Below are 17,974 nucleotides of genomic sequence, written 5' to 3'. Positions count from 1 at the left end.
TTACTATTGTAAAGAGTACAAATTTAGCAGACACCTATTCGCATCGTTTTATAACAGGTTTAGAGGGACCTAAGCCAGACAACAACACAATCCCTTATGAAAATTAACCATTGTTTTACTAAAAATAAAACCAAAAACCATGGTTACTATAGTTAAACCATGGTAACCACAAATTAACAATGGTTTTGCTACACTATATAGTTTCACCATGGTATTTGTAGTAAAACTCTGGTTGTACAAACGGTAATCAATCCACCAAAAAAACATGTGTACTATACTTTTACCATAGGCCTAGGACAAAACATGACACATGATAATACAAAAATATGTTCAGTTTTAAGATTTTCCTGTGAAGATGTAACTGTTATTCTATTAATTTTGACATTTAGGCATGGTAAAACAATAACACATGGTCCTAATGTAATACATACATTTTTCTAAAAAAAATTTTTAGGTCTATACTATGTGCAAACAAATTACAACGAGGTGGTTGTTTTGCAACAAGGTGGAGACGTGTTGATGAAAAAGTGACAGGTAGGCTACAAGAAAATTTGTTAAAAGGTAAACACACACATAAGAGACAGAGAGATGTCAGGGAAAAGAGACTAAAAAGGGAAGTGGAAGTTCAAGAGATGACCTTTAATTATATTGCGTGGCCCCAGCCTAGGAATTTAAACTTTTTTTGTGATGATGATGGCCATACAAAAAATATTGTTGTCCGTGGTTTTAAAATCTGTTGTGGGTGTATGGGATGGTCTAGATGAGTGTGAGATTTCCCTGCTCAGAACAAATGTGTTTACTCGCAGGTCTCGTTCAGGCAACCACTAAACAGCACTGTGAGTTTGGAGCAGAGCTCTCCGATACAAACCACAGATTCCATGGTGATTGAAACTAGTTTAAAGGCAGATGAAACAGTGCTGCGCTTGATTTCCACTTTTCCAATGTGATATGTGATGAGAAAAGGAAGAAAAGTGAGTTTGGCAAAAGACAGATTCGATCCATGGTTGATTGCATCATATGCTACACTCATGTTCATTACTCTCCAGCCTACACCACTGCAGACGCTGTTTGACACGCTCCAATAAGATTAAATGAACCTGACACAAGTGTGTTTATTCTCCGCATTTTTATTTGACTTTTTCTTTTTTAATTTGAGCTTTTTTTTCCTCAAAATTTAACGAGTTTATTCTCAACATTTTATTTCAACTTTTTTTTCCGAAATTTACGACTTTTTCCTTGAAATTTAACGACTTTTTCTCGTAATTTAACAAGTTTATTCGTAACTTTTTTTTGACATTTTTCTCGAAATTTTACGTTTTTCTCATAATTTAATGAGTTTATTTTCAACGCTTTTATTTTGACATTTTTCTCAGAATAAAAAAAAATTCTAAATTTAACGACTTTTTCTCGTAATTTAACAAGTTTATTCGTAACTTTTTTGACATTTTTCTCGAAATTTTACGTTTTTCTCATAATTTAATGAGTTTATTTTCAACGTTTTATTTTGACATTTTTCTCAGAATAAAAAAAAATTCTAAATTTAACGACTTTTTCTCGTAATTTAACAAGTTTATTCGTAACTTTTTTGACATTTTTCTCAGAATAAAAAAAAATTCTCGAAATTTAACGACTTTTTCTCGTAATTTAACAAGTTTATTCGTAACTTTTTTGACATTTTTCTCGAAATTTTACGTTTTTCTCATAATTTAATGAGTTTATTTTCAACGCTTTTATTTTGACATTTTTCTCAGAATAAAAAAAAATTCTAAATTTAACGACTTTTTCTCGTAATTTAACAAGTTTATTCGTAACTTTTTTTTGACATTTTTCTCGAAATTTTACGTTTTTCTCATAATTTAATGAGTTTATTTTCAACGTTTTATTTTGACATTTTTCTCAGAATAAAAAAAAAAAATTCTCGAAATTTAACGACTTTAATCTCAAGATTTTATTTTTATTTTTTTATTATTGCTAGGCCCTACTTTTCTTCTGTACAATTAACAGGATTGATTTAACCTAAATGAAGGTATAAAGACGCATGGGTCGTTGGGTTGGGGGTTGTGTCGCCTGGGTTACTTTTGAGGTCTGGTACAAATATGACAGACTACAAAAATACATAGGCTATATAGGCTCATATGTATGCACGATAAATCATTGAAAGATTGCAATCTCGATTCAAACACACACAATTTTATTCCTGAATGACGATTCCGCTATGTCAGTTAAACCTTTGAAATCACATCGGGATATTTAAACCTGCTTTCGCGCAGCCCTTGATCCAGAGAGAGCAGTGCTCATCACGTAAGCTTTATGTTCGAAACAGTCTACAGTAGGCTACATTTCTGTATTATATTAAATAATAACAAAAGTATTGGGATAAAATTTTATAGTCTGGATATAGACTGATGTTGCGGCAGCCACGATCAAAATGAGTAATTGACTTTTGGAACTAATGTTACGCTTCAAATATTATGTTACATTATGCCATAAAGTGGCGACCAGTGACTGTTAAAATGTATTTGATGTCTGAATCATTCATTCAAGAGGTTCAATCAAAAACTTTGGATGGAACAAGTCTTCATTTGTTTATTTCAAATGATTTTTTACATAATGATTTCATTTAAATTAATTAATTAATATTTTTAATTAGACTCAATTATAACATTAAATAAAACACTTTGTCAGAAACTCAAGTAAATTAGCCTACATATTATTTTGTTTGGTTGTATAATGTTTTGTTTTCGGAATCGAAGCCCCTCCCCCCAACGGGCCCCCCTTTCTTTGGGTTCGTTCTGTGATCCATGTAAAGATGCGATATAAAGAAACATATTTTATATGTTATCATTTGTACAGCATATAAAAAGAAAAACATTTTAAATTAATCATTGCAGTGAATTAATACACACAGAAACAAATCTATTGTAGAATTTACTTTGAAATAATTTGTACTCAGAAAACACACACACACACACACACACACACACAAAGACAAAGAAAAAGCAAGTAACACATTGAATTAAATGTGAAATTTTAAAGTAGAAAAACTGAAATTGTATTTTATTGTACAAACCCGATTCCAAAAAAGTTGTGACACTGTACAAATTGTGAATAAAAAAGGAATGCAATAATTTACAAATCTCATAAACTTATATTTTATTCACAATAGAATAGATAACATATCAAATGTTGAAAGTGAGACATTTTGAAATGTCATGCCAAATATTGGCTCATTTTGGATTTCATGAGAGCTACACGTTCCAAAAAAGTTGGGACAGGTAGCAATAAGAGGCCGGAAAAGTTAAATGTACATATAAGGAACAGCTGGAGGACCAAATTGCAACTTATTAGGTCAATTGGCAACATGATTGGGTATAAAAAGAGCCTCTCAGAGTGGCAGTGTCTCTCAGAAGTCAAGATGGGAAGAGGATCACCAATTCCCCCAATGCTGCGTCGAAAAGTAGTGGAGCGATATCAGAAAGGAGTTTCTCAGAGAAAAATTGCAAAGAGTTTGAAGTTATCATCATCTACAGTGCATAATATCATCCAAAGATTCAGAGAATCTGGAACAATCTCTGTGTGTAAGGGTCAAGGCCGGAAAACCATACTGGATGCCCGTGATCTTCGGCCCTTAGACGGCACTGCATCACATACAGGAATGCTATTGTAATGGAAATCACAACATGGGCTCAGGAATACTTCCAGAAAACATTGTCGGTGAACACAATCCACTGTGCCATTCGCCGTTGCCAGCTAAAACTCTATAGGTCAAAAAAGAAGCCATATCTAAACATGATCCAGAAGCGCAGGCATTTTCTCTGGGCCAAGGCTCATTTAAAATGGACTGTGGCAAAGTGGAAAACTGTTCTGTGGTCAGACGAATCAAAATTTGAAGTTCTTTTTGGAAAACTGGGACGCCATGTCATCCGGACTAAAGAGGACAAGGACAACCCAAGTTGTTATCAGCGCTCAGTTCAGAAGCCTGCATCTCTGATAGTATGGGGTTGCATGAGTGTGTGTGGCATGGGCAGCTTACACATCTGGAAAGGCACCATCAATGCTGAAAGGTATATCCAAGTTCTAGAACAACATATGCTCCCATCCAGACGTCGTCTCTTTCAGGGAAGACCTTGCATTTTCCAACATGACAATGCCAGACTACATACTGCATCAATTACAACATCATGGCTGCGTAGAAGAAGGATCCGGGTACTGAAATGGCCAGCCTGCAGTCCAGATCTTTCACCCATAGAAAACATTTGGCGCATCATAAAGAGTAAGACAAAAGAAGACCTAAGACAGTTGAGCAACTAGAAGCCTGTATTAGACAAGAATGGGACAACATTCCTATTCCTAAACTTGAGCAACTTGTCTCCTCAGTCCCCAGACGTTTGCAGACTGTTATAAAAAGAAGAGGGGATGCCACACAGTGGTAAACATGGCCTTGTCCCAACTTTTTTGAGATGTGTTGATGCCATGAAATTTAAAATCAACTTATTTTTCCCTTAAAATGATACATTTTATCAGTTTAAACATTTGATATATCATCTATGTTGTATTCTGAATAAAATATTGAAATTTGAAACTTCCACATCATTGCATTCTGTTTTTATTCACAATTTGTACAGTGTCCCAACTTTTTTGGAATGGGGTTTGTAAAACAGACTCCCATAATGTTTTTTAACTCTTGTTTCAGTAGCTCAATTAGTACAGCATAGCACTTCCATGCCAAGGTTGCCAGATTTTTCTCTGTCACTAGAGACCAGTGAGCTAATCTTGCTTCTCATGATACTGAAAGCTGATAGTTCACACTTATTGTACACACAAACCACAGCAACAAACCCTCCTGAAGTCATACACGCTTAAAACCAGAAATTGCTCTATTGCCAGCGGCTTACAGCGAGATCAACTCTAGTATTCAACACACAGTGCTGATACAGGGCCCCTAAACCCCCAAACAAAAGAGATGAAGGCTGTATAAAATGGCAGAGATATAGAGAGGGGATATATTGATTTTTCTGTAAGCAAAGTAGGACAGGTAGGTTGCAAGGTGTCCCTCAGGTCCAGAGCTTGTAAAAACTGCCGCTTTTGTCTGTGTTTTTATGTGCCATCGTTGGTATATGTGTGTGTGCTGGTGCCAACGGTTCATTAACGCCAACTCCAATAAAGCCTTTATCTGCGGCTCACAGACGCGGCGCTGACCACGCCGTCACTGTCAGAAACCGGACACACACTTTCCCTCTCACACTGCTCTCAAACTGATACTGTAAAAGCAGGTATGGTTAGAAGATAAGGGACGAGCTCTCCAAATTCCCAATTTATGAACAAATACAAAAATACACTCCAATCCACCAACAAGAGTGAAGGATTATGAAATCAAAGCTGAAAGTACACCAGTGCATAACCTTTAGCCAATGTGATCTTATTATCAAAAATGCATTAGAAGAAATTATAATATATACGCTTGCAAAAGTCTTAGACCATTAGTATTTTCACCAGCAAAAAATGGTTTAAAGTCAGTTATTTCTATCTTTTGCTGTAGTGTGTCAGTAGGTAAAATCAGTTTACATTTCCAAACATTCATTTTGCCATTATTTGTAATAATCCAATGAGATTTTTGTCTGACAACAGCCAGTGCTCCACACAGAGACTGATCTCCTCATCATGATCCAGTCTGTCTGGATTGACATGAAGAAACAGAACAAACTGAGACAGACTAAATCCAGAAGAACTGTGTTCCGTTCAACGTCTCCAAGATGCATCAAGGAACCTACCTGCAAAGCTACCTGACACACTACAGCAAAAGATAGAAATAACTGGCTGGCTTTTGTTGGTGTAAAATACTAATGGCCTAGGACTTTTGCACAGTAGTGTAGCTTGTCCACCATAGATATTTATAGGTAGATCCCACATTCACAGACTGGATTTGACCGATCCAATAAGGCCAATGGCTACGTATAGCAGCACATAGAAACAGCCGCTAATGAGGCATCTATGTATATAAATATCTATGAATCAAACCACACCACACCTGTTATCAAATGTAGCTTATTTTGAAAAGCTTAAAGTATTTTGCAAAAGCATATGAGATTAAAAAAAATATTTTTTGGCAACGCATTTTGGAATGCTTTTATCAAATGTATTTTAAGTCTCTAAAAGTATTTTGCAAAATGTATCATAACTAGTGCTGTCAAACGATTAATCGCATCCAAAATAAAAGTTTTTGTTTACATAATATATGTCTGTGTACTGTACATATTTATTATGTATATACAGTATAAATACACACGTATACAGTATATATTTTGAAAAAAAGTACATGTATATACATTTATATATTTATACTATTATATTTTATATATATATATAAATATATTTATTTATTATATAAACATAACATTTTTTCTTAAATATATACATGCATGTGTGTGTATTTATATATACATAATAAATATATACACAGACATATATTATATAAACAAAAACTTTTATTTTGATGAGATTAATCACGATTAATCGTTTGACAGCACTAATCAGAACAAAACAACAAAAAAGAAAGAAAGAAAATACAGTTTGGCCACCATGTTTTTCTTTGAAATACTGTTACCTAATTTATTTTATTTTGAAAAATTCTGTTTGCCCACTTCCTTTTTTTTTTCTTCTTCTTTTTTTTTTTTATCTTGTTACCAAATGTTTTTTTTTTTTATATATATATATATATATATATATATATATATATATATATATATATATATATATAAATAATAATAATAAATAATAAAAAAACAACTCTTAAAAAAAGTATTTTGCAAAATCACGTTAGGAAAAAAAAACAAAAAACAGCAGCAACAACAACAAAACACAGTTTGCCCACTACAGTATGTTTTGTTTTGTTTTGCAATCCTGCTACCAAAACTGTTTTTCATTTTTATTTCTTTAGGTCAATACTTATACAATATCAACATAATTACCTGAATTAATGCTCAGGCAAATACACCTTTGTCTAATACCCATCTACAGCTCAAAATTGGTCCCTATACTAATATACTATGGTCCCCTATGTTACTGCTTAAAACAATACGGATCTAAACGCTAAAAATATACCAATGTGGTTACATGAGATCTCATTAGCATTCACAGGTATTTGCACATAAAGTGTAGTTTTGTTAATTTTTATATTTTATTTCGAAAGTCTTAAAAGTCTGCAAAATGCAGTTCAATATTTTGTTTTGCAAAATCGTGTGAGTGTGAAGTTTTGAGTTTTGTTAGAAATACAGTTTCCAAAATTGCGTCCCAGTGTCCCAAAACCCTGCTCTGTGTGAAACACACAAAAACCATTGTAATTAATCAAATACATCTAGGTCTAATGCCCGTCTACAGCTCAAAACCACTGTTCATGACAACAAAAGGTTTTCAGGCAGCATTCTGTGATGCAGGCTGCACCTTTGACAGAGACAGACAGAAGCACAGATATGGGGTTTCGTCCCACTGGAATGATGATGTTTGTGTTTGCAAACATGCAATCAGTCAGCGCTAATGGCAGCTGAACTGCACCCTAATCTTTAATCGACTGGCTAATTAGAAAACATCATGCAAATTGTGTGGTAATTACATCTTAATCGTGCCATGATTGGATGAGTGGAGTATGCAAGCGATAGAGGGCAGGGAAGAAAAAAAAAAAACAGTCCTCTCACACATGAATGCCATCCCAAACTGGGATATACTCGGTCAAAGGTTTGTAAAAATGAAGACTGTTACAAAACTCTGTAGACAAAACTCAGCCCAACACATAATGAAGGTGAAGTGTGTAATTTCTGCACCACTAGTGTCATAGAATGGAATAATAACAGAAATAATGACTTGGGGCTGGTGGGGATACACAAACAAACAGAGTTTTCAGTTTCAGTGGTTTAATAGTGCCACAGAGCATAACAGTGTTTATGCCGTTTGGGGAAATTGATCTACAAATGGCTTACTGATAGCAGTCTCTGCATATTACAGTGAAAGCTGTTGTGAGGTGAGTGGAGAAGGTCTTACCCCACAGCCGAGTCCATTCCCCAACACACAGCAGACTCTCCTGTCTTCATCCACAGGAAGCAGCCCCGCACCACATCCTGGAGCGGGACACAGAACTCCTCCCATCTGAAGAACACACTCCTCCGCTGCGTATTGCTGGTAGCGCTCATACTGGAAAACAGAGATGGAAACAGAGTCTAAAAACAGCCTGGTAATGTTAAACAGGATAGCTGACCCAACAATTGCTCACCTTCATGTCGTTCCAAGCCTGTATGACTTTCTTTCTATTGTGGAAATATATAAATATAGTTTGAAGAATGAATGAAGAAAACCAAACAACTTCCACTGCATGGATAAAAAAAAAAAAAAAAAACACTGAGACATTTACAATCCACAGAAGAAAGAATGTCATACCTTTTTGGAACGGCATGAGGGTGAGCAAATGGTAACAATTTTTATTTTCGGTCTAACTATCCCTTTAAGTGTGTTAAAGATTCTCACAAAACAGTCAAACCCAAGTTCAAACACTCGATAATGATAGACTTTTAAATAAAGTAAGGGATGCACCAATGCGTCGGCCAATGAATTTAGGACTGTCCAGGTTAAAGCAATAATAACCAGTGTTGGGGGTAACGCATTACAAGTAACGCAAGTTAAATAATCAGATTACTTTTTTTCCAAGTAACTAGTAAAGTAACACATTACTTTTTAATTTAGAAGGAAATATCTGAGTTACTTTTTCAAACTCCAGTTACTTTGTTTCTCATGTATTGACTGACAGCTCTTTTGTTGCCATGTTGAGAGAAATCAGGAGTAAGTGCAGAGTGTTGTGTGTGAACATGATCTTACTGTAGTTCTAAACTAAATATGTTTCAAGTTCAAGTTTAATTTATTTATATGGCACCGTTTACAAAAGCAGCAGCTGACCAATGTGCTTTACAGCATCAAATAAAATAAGTAGTAAATAAAACAAAGTAAATGAATAAAATAAACAATAAAATCACAGCTAAAAACCAAATTACATCAACATAAAAAAAAATCTAACAAAATATAAGAAATAGATGAACGATAATATGATCATGTATTTACTCATCTCACATGCACAAAAACACATTCAGTATTCCACAAAATTAATAAAAACATGATATGCAAACTCAGAATATGACGCAATAATTAAATAACACTGATAATAACGCATGAACTCACCACCGTTAACGCAGGTTCAAAAGGTACGTTGAAAAATACAGTACAGCTTACTGAAATGTATCATGTCTCACGTAATCTTTTAACCAAATGGAAAACATTAAATAAAACAGCTTGTGAACAATATGTCACTGACATTCTTGCGTAGTATAGAAAGCAGTCTGTCAACAAATAGGTAGAAATAAATTGCATACAACAAATATGAAATTGCTAACAACAAAATTAAATTGGCATATCACACAAAATGAAATACATTTGCATAAATACTCCCAAGGTGAAAAAAATAAATAACATCGAAACATTTTAACCAGTGTGGCTCACATGATGACAAAAACACTTTTGATGACAATTTTGCAGACAGAGTTGTAAACACTTACAGTTTAGAGAATGTTGAGACTGTTTCGAAAAATGTGTCAAAGCAATTGAGGAAAACTGTAAATGTAACAGCTTAGGGCACACACACAAAAAAGTTTACTTGTGTGTTTTTTTTGTTGTCGAATATGATCTTTGAAACATTAGTCCTTTATGACTCATATAGTAGAGTTCATACTTTTAGGAGGAAAAGCACCTCTGTTTTATTCAGAGGCCCAAAATATGCAATTTGGTGTGGTTGCTGATATTTACATGTCCAAAAAGTAAGATGAAATTCTGAAATTCTGCTTGTAATGTAAACCAATGAGATCTTTGTAACTGTATAACAGGCTACTTACATAAACTGCATATACAGTAAATAGCAGCTGTCACTCTATATCTCCCAATAATATGTCTTTGTAAAATTATATTTAAATGCTTTTATAATCAGTTTTTATAATCAAATCTCTGTAGCATTTACTGTGGGGCAAACATATAATGCGATGCAATGCTATAATGATGATTGAGAGATGAACAAATAAACGTTCCTCAAAAGCCTGATCATATTTGATATTCACAATTTAACACGATTTTCCCCAAGTATAACCCATTATGCATCCAACGTAAATTTAGTTTTGACATCTGGCCCACAAGCCCACTGTGCCAACAGGACAGGAGAGAGTGAGACGAACAAGGTGCACACAGATGTCAGGAGAGGCCACTTGACATAACAGCATGTTTGGAAGCATATCGACAGATACATCCCTAATGGTGCTTTGCAAAGGTGTCGCATAACAGCTTCAATTGGTGTGAAAAGTTCAAAGACAAAAACTTGGTGAAGATGGTAGGAAGGATGTAGAAACACGCTGAAAGGAACCCGTTCCTCACAGCAAGGGTGGTTGGGGTGATGGTACGGAGCTGAGGGTTGAGTGAATGGCATGGGGAAACCGCAGATGGGCCAATTAAGAGCCTCTCGCATGTGACGATCTGACAATCTGGATGAACTTGGATTTCTCATGAGCCGTGATCAGGACAGGGAAGGTTGCTTAGAAGGTGTATGTGTACATGTGTGCAAGTGAGACCTGCGGATCTCAGAGTCCAAACCTACCTGCTCATCTCCCAAGACTCGGAAATGATGAACCTCTTTAATAAGCGAATCAGGACAGCCGGCTGGAGACAGAGAGAAAAAAAAAAAAGTAATACAGTCAGAAGCATACAGTTAGTATGGGCTGAAGCAGCTGTCAAAAGCAGATAGTTCACCCTGAACTTATTCCAAACCTAAAAGACTTTCTTTCTTCTATGGAACATAAAAGAAAATATTCTGAAGAATTTGGGGGTTCACATAACATTGGACCCCATTGAATTACATTGCACGGAAAAAGAGATGAGTAAGGAACAAAGCCAAGCAGGTTTGGAACAGCATTCAAATCACTTTGGTGTTCACTTTGGAGTTCAAAGAAAATCCCAACGCAACATATCTTTTCAAAATCAACATGAAATCAAAATGAAACAAGAGTGCTTGTCATAAGCTCAAATCTCAAATCACATTGACAATTGTGTAAGGTTATTTTTTTTCACCTGATGATGTAAAACCCAGAAAAGCTAGATTAATTTCTGTTCCCGGCTTAAACAGATCTATAGGAACGCAATGTTTGCATTTAGAATCATGTTTGCAAGGAGTCTTTACTTTTGGTGTGAAACCAGTGTAAAATCTCATCCTGCTCAATGTTAAATTGTAAATTAGTGTTGGTTTTGTCTAACTGGTGAAATCCAACGAATACAGCTTTGTTGTTCAGGTCAATGACATGACACTCGTCTGTTTTTTTTTTGGTATAAATCTATTAATTTTTTCAAAAAGACGTTAAAAAGGCAATTGACAATGACAAACACACAGCTTGACATTTATAACTTCTGAATTGAAATTCATTTTCATTTATTAATAGTTGTGGGCATGAAGTCAAAAATGTCAGGGTTATGTAAATGTCATTATATCATAATGAAGAATAAAGCCTCTTAAGCCATTAACATTCCCAAAATAAAATCTTATTAGGTAGTTTGGCATAATCTTTTATTATTATTAATTAGAAAAAAAAAGCAATGTAGCAGTTTTGTTAAAGTCAAATGTGCAATCAAAGTCAGAAACATGCAGGGAGGAAAATAAAAACATACAACAGGAAATGATATAGATTACTGCAAACCCGCTTGACTATGTATCTAGGTTGATTAGTGTGTATAATACACACACACACACACACACACACTAAAAACAATCATTTAGATGTGTAAACTAACTCGCATGTATTCAAGGTGTAAATATGTTATTAAATTTAATTTATTGGTTAAACCACATGACATTTTTATAATCATTAAATTGAAATTGTTCCTTTTTGCTGACCCAAAGTGCCATAGTAAAACATAGCTGGTGAAATTGGTTGACCTGACCTTTCTAGTCTCGCTAGTTGACCAAGCAAGTATTGGTCATCTTATTTCGATGGAGGGGAAAACCATGGAAAAATTGTGATTTGGCTAGTTTTGAATCGCAATTGCGCTGGTTTTGTTTTGCAGACCTGGCAATCCTGCGCCAGCATCTAAAGCACAACATACGCTGGTCATTTCAGCTGGGCGTTCCTCATCAAAATGCAACAGGAAACGACAAGCGAATATATTATCATACATTACGCCCCATGTCCCGTACTCGGGCGTACACAAACGCTAATGAGCGCTGCTCTTACGGGGAGGCCCACCACTTACGATGCCGAAACGCACCCAACAGTCACCTCAGGGTCATGCTCTGAGAGGAGAGGCCTTTCATTTGAGCCGCCTAATCTCCAGGAGGAGAGGAGAAGCACCTTAATGGGGAACAGAGCCAAAGAGGTCCCTCGTATTCCCGCTCCGCAGAAACAACTCGCTGTTAAATCCACACAGGATAATTATGGATGGCAAATGAGTGAAGATGCATGTGTGTGAGCTTAGGCAGGGGCCCGACCCCGAAGTGGCAGTCCAATCCTCTCCTCTAACAAGCGTGGTGTAATGATGTGGTCCCTTTTGTGGGGAAACGTTTTGCTTTGGACCAAAGATTCCTGCAACACACCAATTATCCCTTAGGAAACTAATGACTGCTTAAATCTGCATGTGATGGCACTCACACACACACACACATATCCTTGGACGTCTTCGTACACCTAAGTGGAGTGGAACTTTAAATCACAAAAAGTGAAATGGAGTGATCTCTAAAGATGAATGTAGATATAAAGGCTGATAGCGGCTGAGTGCATGTAGTGCAAAACAAGCTTATCAAATCGAAGAGAAGAAATTCTACATCACAGACGTTCTGCTCCCTGCCGATTCGCTTTTGTGTGAATAGATAGAGGAAATATGCCAGCTGTCAGGGTTCATTTGAGACCATTAAGTAACATCTTTACAGCCACAAAAGACAGTAAATTTAACCCTGAACATCCATTTTAATTTTAATGTAATCTTAATATCAGTTTATTTTATAATCTAACCATTTCTATTCTATAGATGTTAATTATATTTTTATATATAAAAGTTTTAAACCCTAAAGGGCAAGTTTACTCAAATTTCTCCCCTTAAGTCATTCCAAACTAATAAGACCATTCGTATTCAAAACACAAATGAAGATATTTTTAATGAAATCTGGGAGATTTCTGTCCCTCCATTGAAGGTCCAAAATTAAAAAAAAAGTTCATAAAGACATTGTAAATGTTATCCATGTGAATTAAGTGACTTATCCCAAGTCTCCCGAAGAGACACAATCACTTTGGAGAGATTTAATTTAGGCTTATTTTCACGTATAAACAGCACATCAAATATGGTGAATGGAAGCACAAACATGCTTACTTGATGTGCAAGAATTAAAGGAATAGTTGTAAAATGAACATTTGCAGAAAATGTACTCACCCTCAGGTCATTCAAGATGTAGATTGTTTTTTTTCAGTAGAACAGACTTGGAGAAATTTAGCATTACATCGCTTGCTCACTAATGGATCCTCTGCAGTGAACGGGTGCCATCAGAACAGCTGATAAAAACATCACAATAATCCACATGACTCCAATTCATCTACTATTGTCTTGTGAAGTGAAAAACTGCATGTTTGTAAGAAACAATTCCATCATTAAGACAATTTAGCTTGATGGAGTCCTCTAATATCGCTTTCTCCAGTGAAAAAAGTAATCTTGTCTGAATCAGGAGAAAAATATGCACAGAACAAGCTCTGTTTACAAGCTAAAACAGTTCTAAACAAATAAATTGGTGGATATTGATATGAGAGGACAACAGGAGATGGACTTTTTCTTTGGAGGAAGCGATTTTATGAATTATGGACACTGGAATTGTTTATTGTTATGTTTTAATTGACTGTTATTCTGACGGCACCCATTCACTGCAAAGGATCCATTGGTGATGTAATGCTAAATTTCTCCAGATCTGTCCAGATGAAGAAACAAACTCATCTACAGTATATCTTGGATGGCTTGAGGGTGAAATACACCTTTAAATCTGTTTGTCAAAAACAGCTGTGTTTCTTTAGCAGACTTGGATTAATCTGCTCAATTCGTATGGTTTCAATTTTACAACGTTTATGAACTTTTTTGAAGCATCAAAAAGTTTTGAGGGCATGACACACCATCAGCCAACATCAATTTTACATCTTGATCTTACCTGAACATTCTAACACACAAATATTTTCATAACGAGAAAGTAAAGGGAATACCAGCTGATCATCAAACTTAATTTTCCAAATAGTAATTGCGGTTTGTATATCTGCAGACCTTTGCTTTCCATTTTTGAACGATGAATATAGCCTACTGCCACCTGCTGGTGTGGAGTTATTTCCTCTCACACAGGCATAGAACGCACTTTTTGGCCGAGACGCAGGCAAGGTGAGGCAGCAACACAGATAGCTTTCAGCACCACCAGTTCTTTGATGATTTGAGTGCCAGACTTTTTCTTAGGTTGGTCTTATAGGTTTGGAAGGATATGACAGTAAGTTATTGATGAGAAAAATGTTATTATTGGATGAACTATGCCAAGGTGATTTTGCGTGTTTCATCTTTCCCTTCTTAACGTGCAGACTAAAAGTAAGAACATTCTAAACTAAAACTGAAAATAAGACATTCACAGATTTCCCTTAAAAACAACTCTTTTTACAACACGTTTCCTATCTGGATAGTATCTGGATATTTACAGCCATATTGTATTTATACCTTAATTCTAATGTGTTAGACTGAAAATATTTCAACATTGAAAAACTGCACAGAAAGTTGTAAAGGTCACACAGTAGCAACCTGTAGCAGCTGAAGTCTCCAGCGCACACACACCGTCCTGCAGACTGCAGAATGCTAATGTTGCTAATCCTCCTCCAGGGCTGCCAGCGCAAACGCTGCCTCACTTTTCTTATGCAAATGGCGGCGTGCGCACTAATCGCACTGGACCTGCCTTGGGACTCGCAGGCTGCCAGCAAATATTAGAATTATAGAGGGAAAAAAGGCTCACATTTGTCTAAAAATAATTAAAGATAAAGACTACAGAGGGATGACATATTGTTACCATGGCAATGAAGGAGTGTAGCATTCTGAGAGGTGAACTTTTCAGGACACACACACACACACACACACGTCTGGTTTGCTATCCTTGTGGGGACTCACCATAGGCGTAATGCTTTTTCTACTGTACAGACCGTATATTCTATTGCCCTTCACCAACCCTACACCTAAACCTACCCCTTACAGGAAACTTTCTGTATTTTTAGATTTTCAAAAAAACAATCTGTGTGATTTATTAGCTTGTTTACCTGTGGGGATCTCAATTTAGGTCCCCCCCGTGACACGAGTCCCCATGAATCTGTGTGTATTCAGGTTTAAGTCTCCACCTGAATAGAAAAACTGGCACGCACACACACACACACACACACACACACACACACACACACAGACTTACGGAAAGAGATTAGTTATAGCTCCTGTGGAGTTACCTAGGGTTAGAGCTGTGGCATAGCTGTTAGCATGCTGGAGATACGCTGATCACACAGGTGATACAAGTTTGAATCCAGCCTACAATGTGTATTATTTCCATCCCATACCCACTTAATCTATACAATAAAGAGGTGAGATTTTTTTGCAACTTTTTTACAATAAGGATGCATTAAAATGATCAAAAGAAAAAAAAAAGAAAAAATTCATAATGTTACAATAAATTTCACATAAATCTTTCTTTTGAATTTTCTATTCTGCCTAGAATCCTTAAAAAAGGATCACAAAAATACTAAGCAGCACAACCATTCTCAACATTGATAACAAGAAATATTTCTCGACCAGCAAATAAGAAATTATCCTCACAGAATGATTTCTGAAGGATCACATGACACTGGAGTAGTGATAATGAAAATTCAGCTTTGATCACAGGAATAAATCATATTTTAAAATACACTAAAATAGAAAAGTAATTTTTAAAATTACACATTTTTTCCATTAAATAAATAAACAAATGAATGAGTGAGTGACTATATATATATATATATATATATATATATATATATCTATATATATCTATATCGCTCTCTCTCTCTCTCTATATATATATATATACACAGGTGCATCTCAATAAATTAGAATGCCGTGAAAAAGTTCATTTTTTCTTGTAAGTTATTTCAAAAAGTGAAACTTTCATATATTTTAGATTCATTGCATGTAAAGTAAAACATTTCAAAAGATTTTTTTTTGTTTTAATTTTGATGATTAGAGCTTACAGCTCATAAAAGTCAAAAATCAGTATCTCAAAATATTAGAATATTTACATTTGAGTTACAATAAATGACCATCCAAACAGTATAAATTCCGGGTATCTCTTGTTCTTTGAAACCACAATAATGGGGAAGACTGCTGACTTGGCAATGATCCAGAAGACGAACATTGACGCCCTCCACAAAGAGGGTAAGTCACAGAGGGTCATTACTGAAAGGTATGGCGTCAAATCTATGCCATTAATAACCGAGCGCACCACTTATGCTGGCGCGTGCGGTAAATCACTTCCGCGAGAGGAAAACAGATCTACACGCGAGGAAACGGCAGCACGCGAGCTAATTTCAAACACAAATGATTGTACTTTGTACAGACACATTATGATCTAACAGAGAAATAGAATAACCAAATAATGCAATTTCTGGATCAGGTGTAAAAACACAACCATACATATCCGAGAACCATTTAAATATGTCACACCAGAAATCGTATAGTTTTGGACATGTCCAAAAGAGATGGGTCAGAGAGCCTTCTGCAGATTTACACCTGTCACAAATAGGAGAGATAGTAGGAAAAATTCTGTGCAATTTAGATTTTGAATAGTGCAGTCTATGCATCACCTTACATTGAATTAACTGATGCCTAGAACTAATAGAGCAAGATCGAATCCTACTGAGGCTCTCCTCCCATACATCAGCCTCAATCTGCATAAACCCTTTTTTATAGATTTTAATGACACGTTTCCATGGTTTTTAGCATGGTAAATCTACCAAAAAGGTTATATTTGAAATTTTCATACAACATAAAGCTTGGGCTATATTAAATTTGCAAAATGAAAAAAAAATAATATAAAGCTAATAGTCAACTTGTTGCTATATGCTGAATTAGTTGTAGTTCACCACTATATGCTTCAAGTCAAGTCAAGTCAAGTTGAGCTTTATTGTCATTCCGCTACATGCGGGGCATACAGTGAAACGAAATGTCGTGCCTCACAGGACCACGGTGCTACATAAATACAGGCATACAACAATGGAGTAAGACAATATAAACCTATACACAACTATCCTACTGATAGATTTTGACTATAAATATAAATATACTATCTATAAAAAAGTACCTATACAAACTAAAAAATACAAACTATACAAACTATACGAATGCTTCAGATAAGTACTGTACATGTGCAAGGAGAAACATTGAGTTCAAGCAGCTGGCTGGGGAACAGTGCAGGATGATTACCCAACCATATTTATATACAACCTCAAAAATGTGAGAAGTGTCCATTAAATAATTGTAAAAAATAATAAGTGTCCCTGTGGCTCAGTGGTAGAGCATTGTGTTAGTAGCGCAAAAGGCCATGGGTTCAATTCACAGGGAACACACATACTGATAAAAAAATAACAATAATGTATAACCTGAATGCACTGTAAGTTGCTTTTAAAGCGTCTGCTAAATGCATAAATGTAAATTGTAAATGTACATGACTGTAAATCCCAAATTGGTTCAAAGGACCTTTGGATGAACAACTTATTTGTTCATATAAATAAGCAAGAGTTGCTGTATAAACTTTTTAATATATTTTGTATTACTATGTCAAATTTTAGGGGTTGATGGTAATATATTCTTTCATTGTAAGAGGGTTCTGCAC

General features: G+C 35.4%; 1 protein-coding gene across 4 annotated transcripts in view; it reads right to left on the bottom strand.

The window, feature by feature from the left end:
* Window positions 1–17,974, bottom strand: part of prkn (parkin RBR E3 ubiquitin protein ligase) — a 141,481-nt gene that overhangs the window by 14,131 nt on the left and 109,376 nt on the right. For all 4 annotated transcript variants that reach the window (XM_058795299.1, XM_058795300.1, XM_058795302.1 and 1 more), the window contains 2 exons: window positions 10,676–10,737; window positions 8,035–8,184 (listed from right to left, as the gene is read on the bottom strand). In XM_058795299.1, coding sequence (XP_058651282.1) covers window positions 8,035–8,184; window positions 10,676–10,737 — 212 coding nt within the window. The remainder of the gene's footprint in view (window positions 1–8,034; window positions 8,185–10,675; window positions 10,738–17,974) is intronic.

The sequence above is a fragment of the Onychostoma macrolepis genome, chromosome 13 (assembly GCF_012432095.1).
Source record: "Onychostoma macrolepis isolate SWU-2019 chromosome 13, ASM1243209v1, whole genome shotgun sequence".
Classification (NCBI taxonomy): domain Eukaryota; kingdom Metazoa; phylum Chordata; class Actinopteri; order Cypriniformes; family Cyprinidae; genus Onychostoma; species Onychostoma macrolepis.
This window is presented reverse-complemented; position numbering and strand designations above follow the sequence as displayed.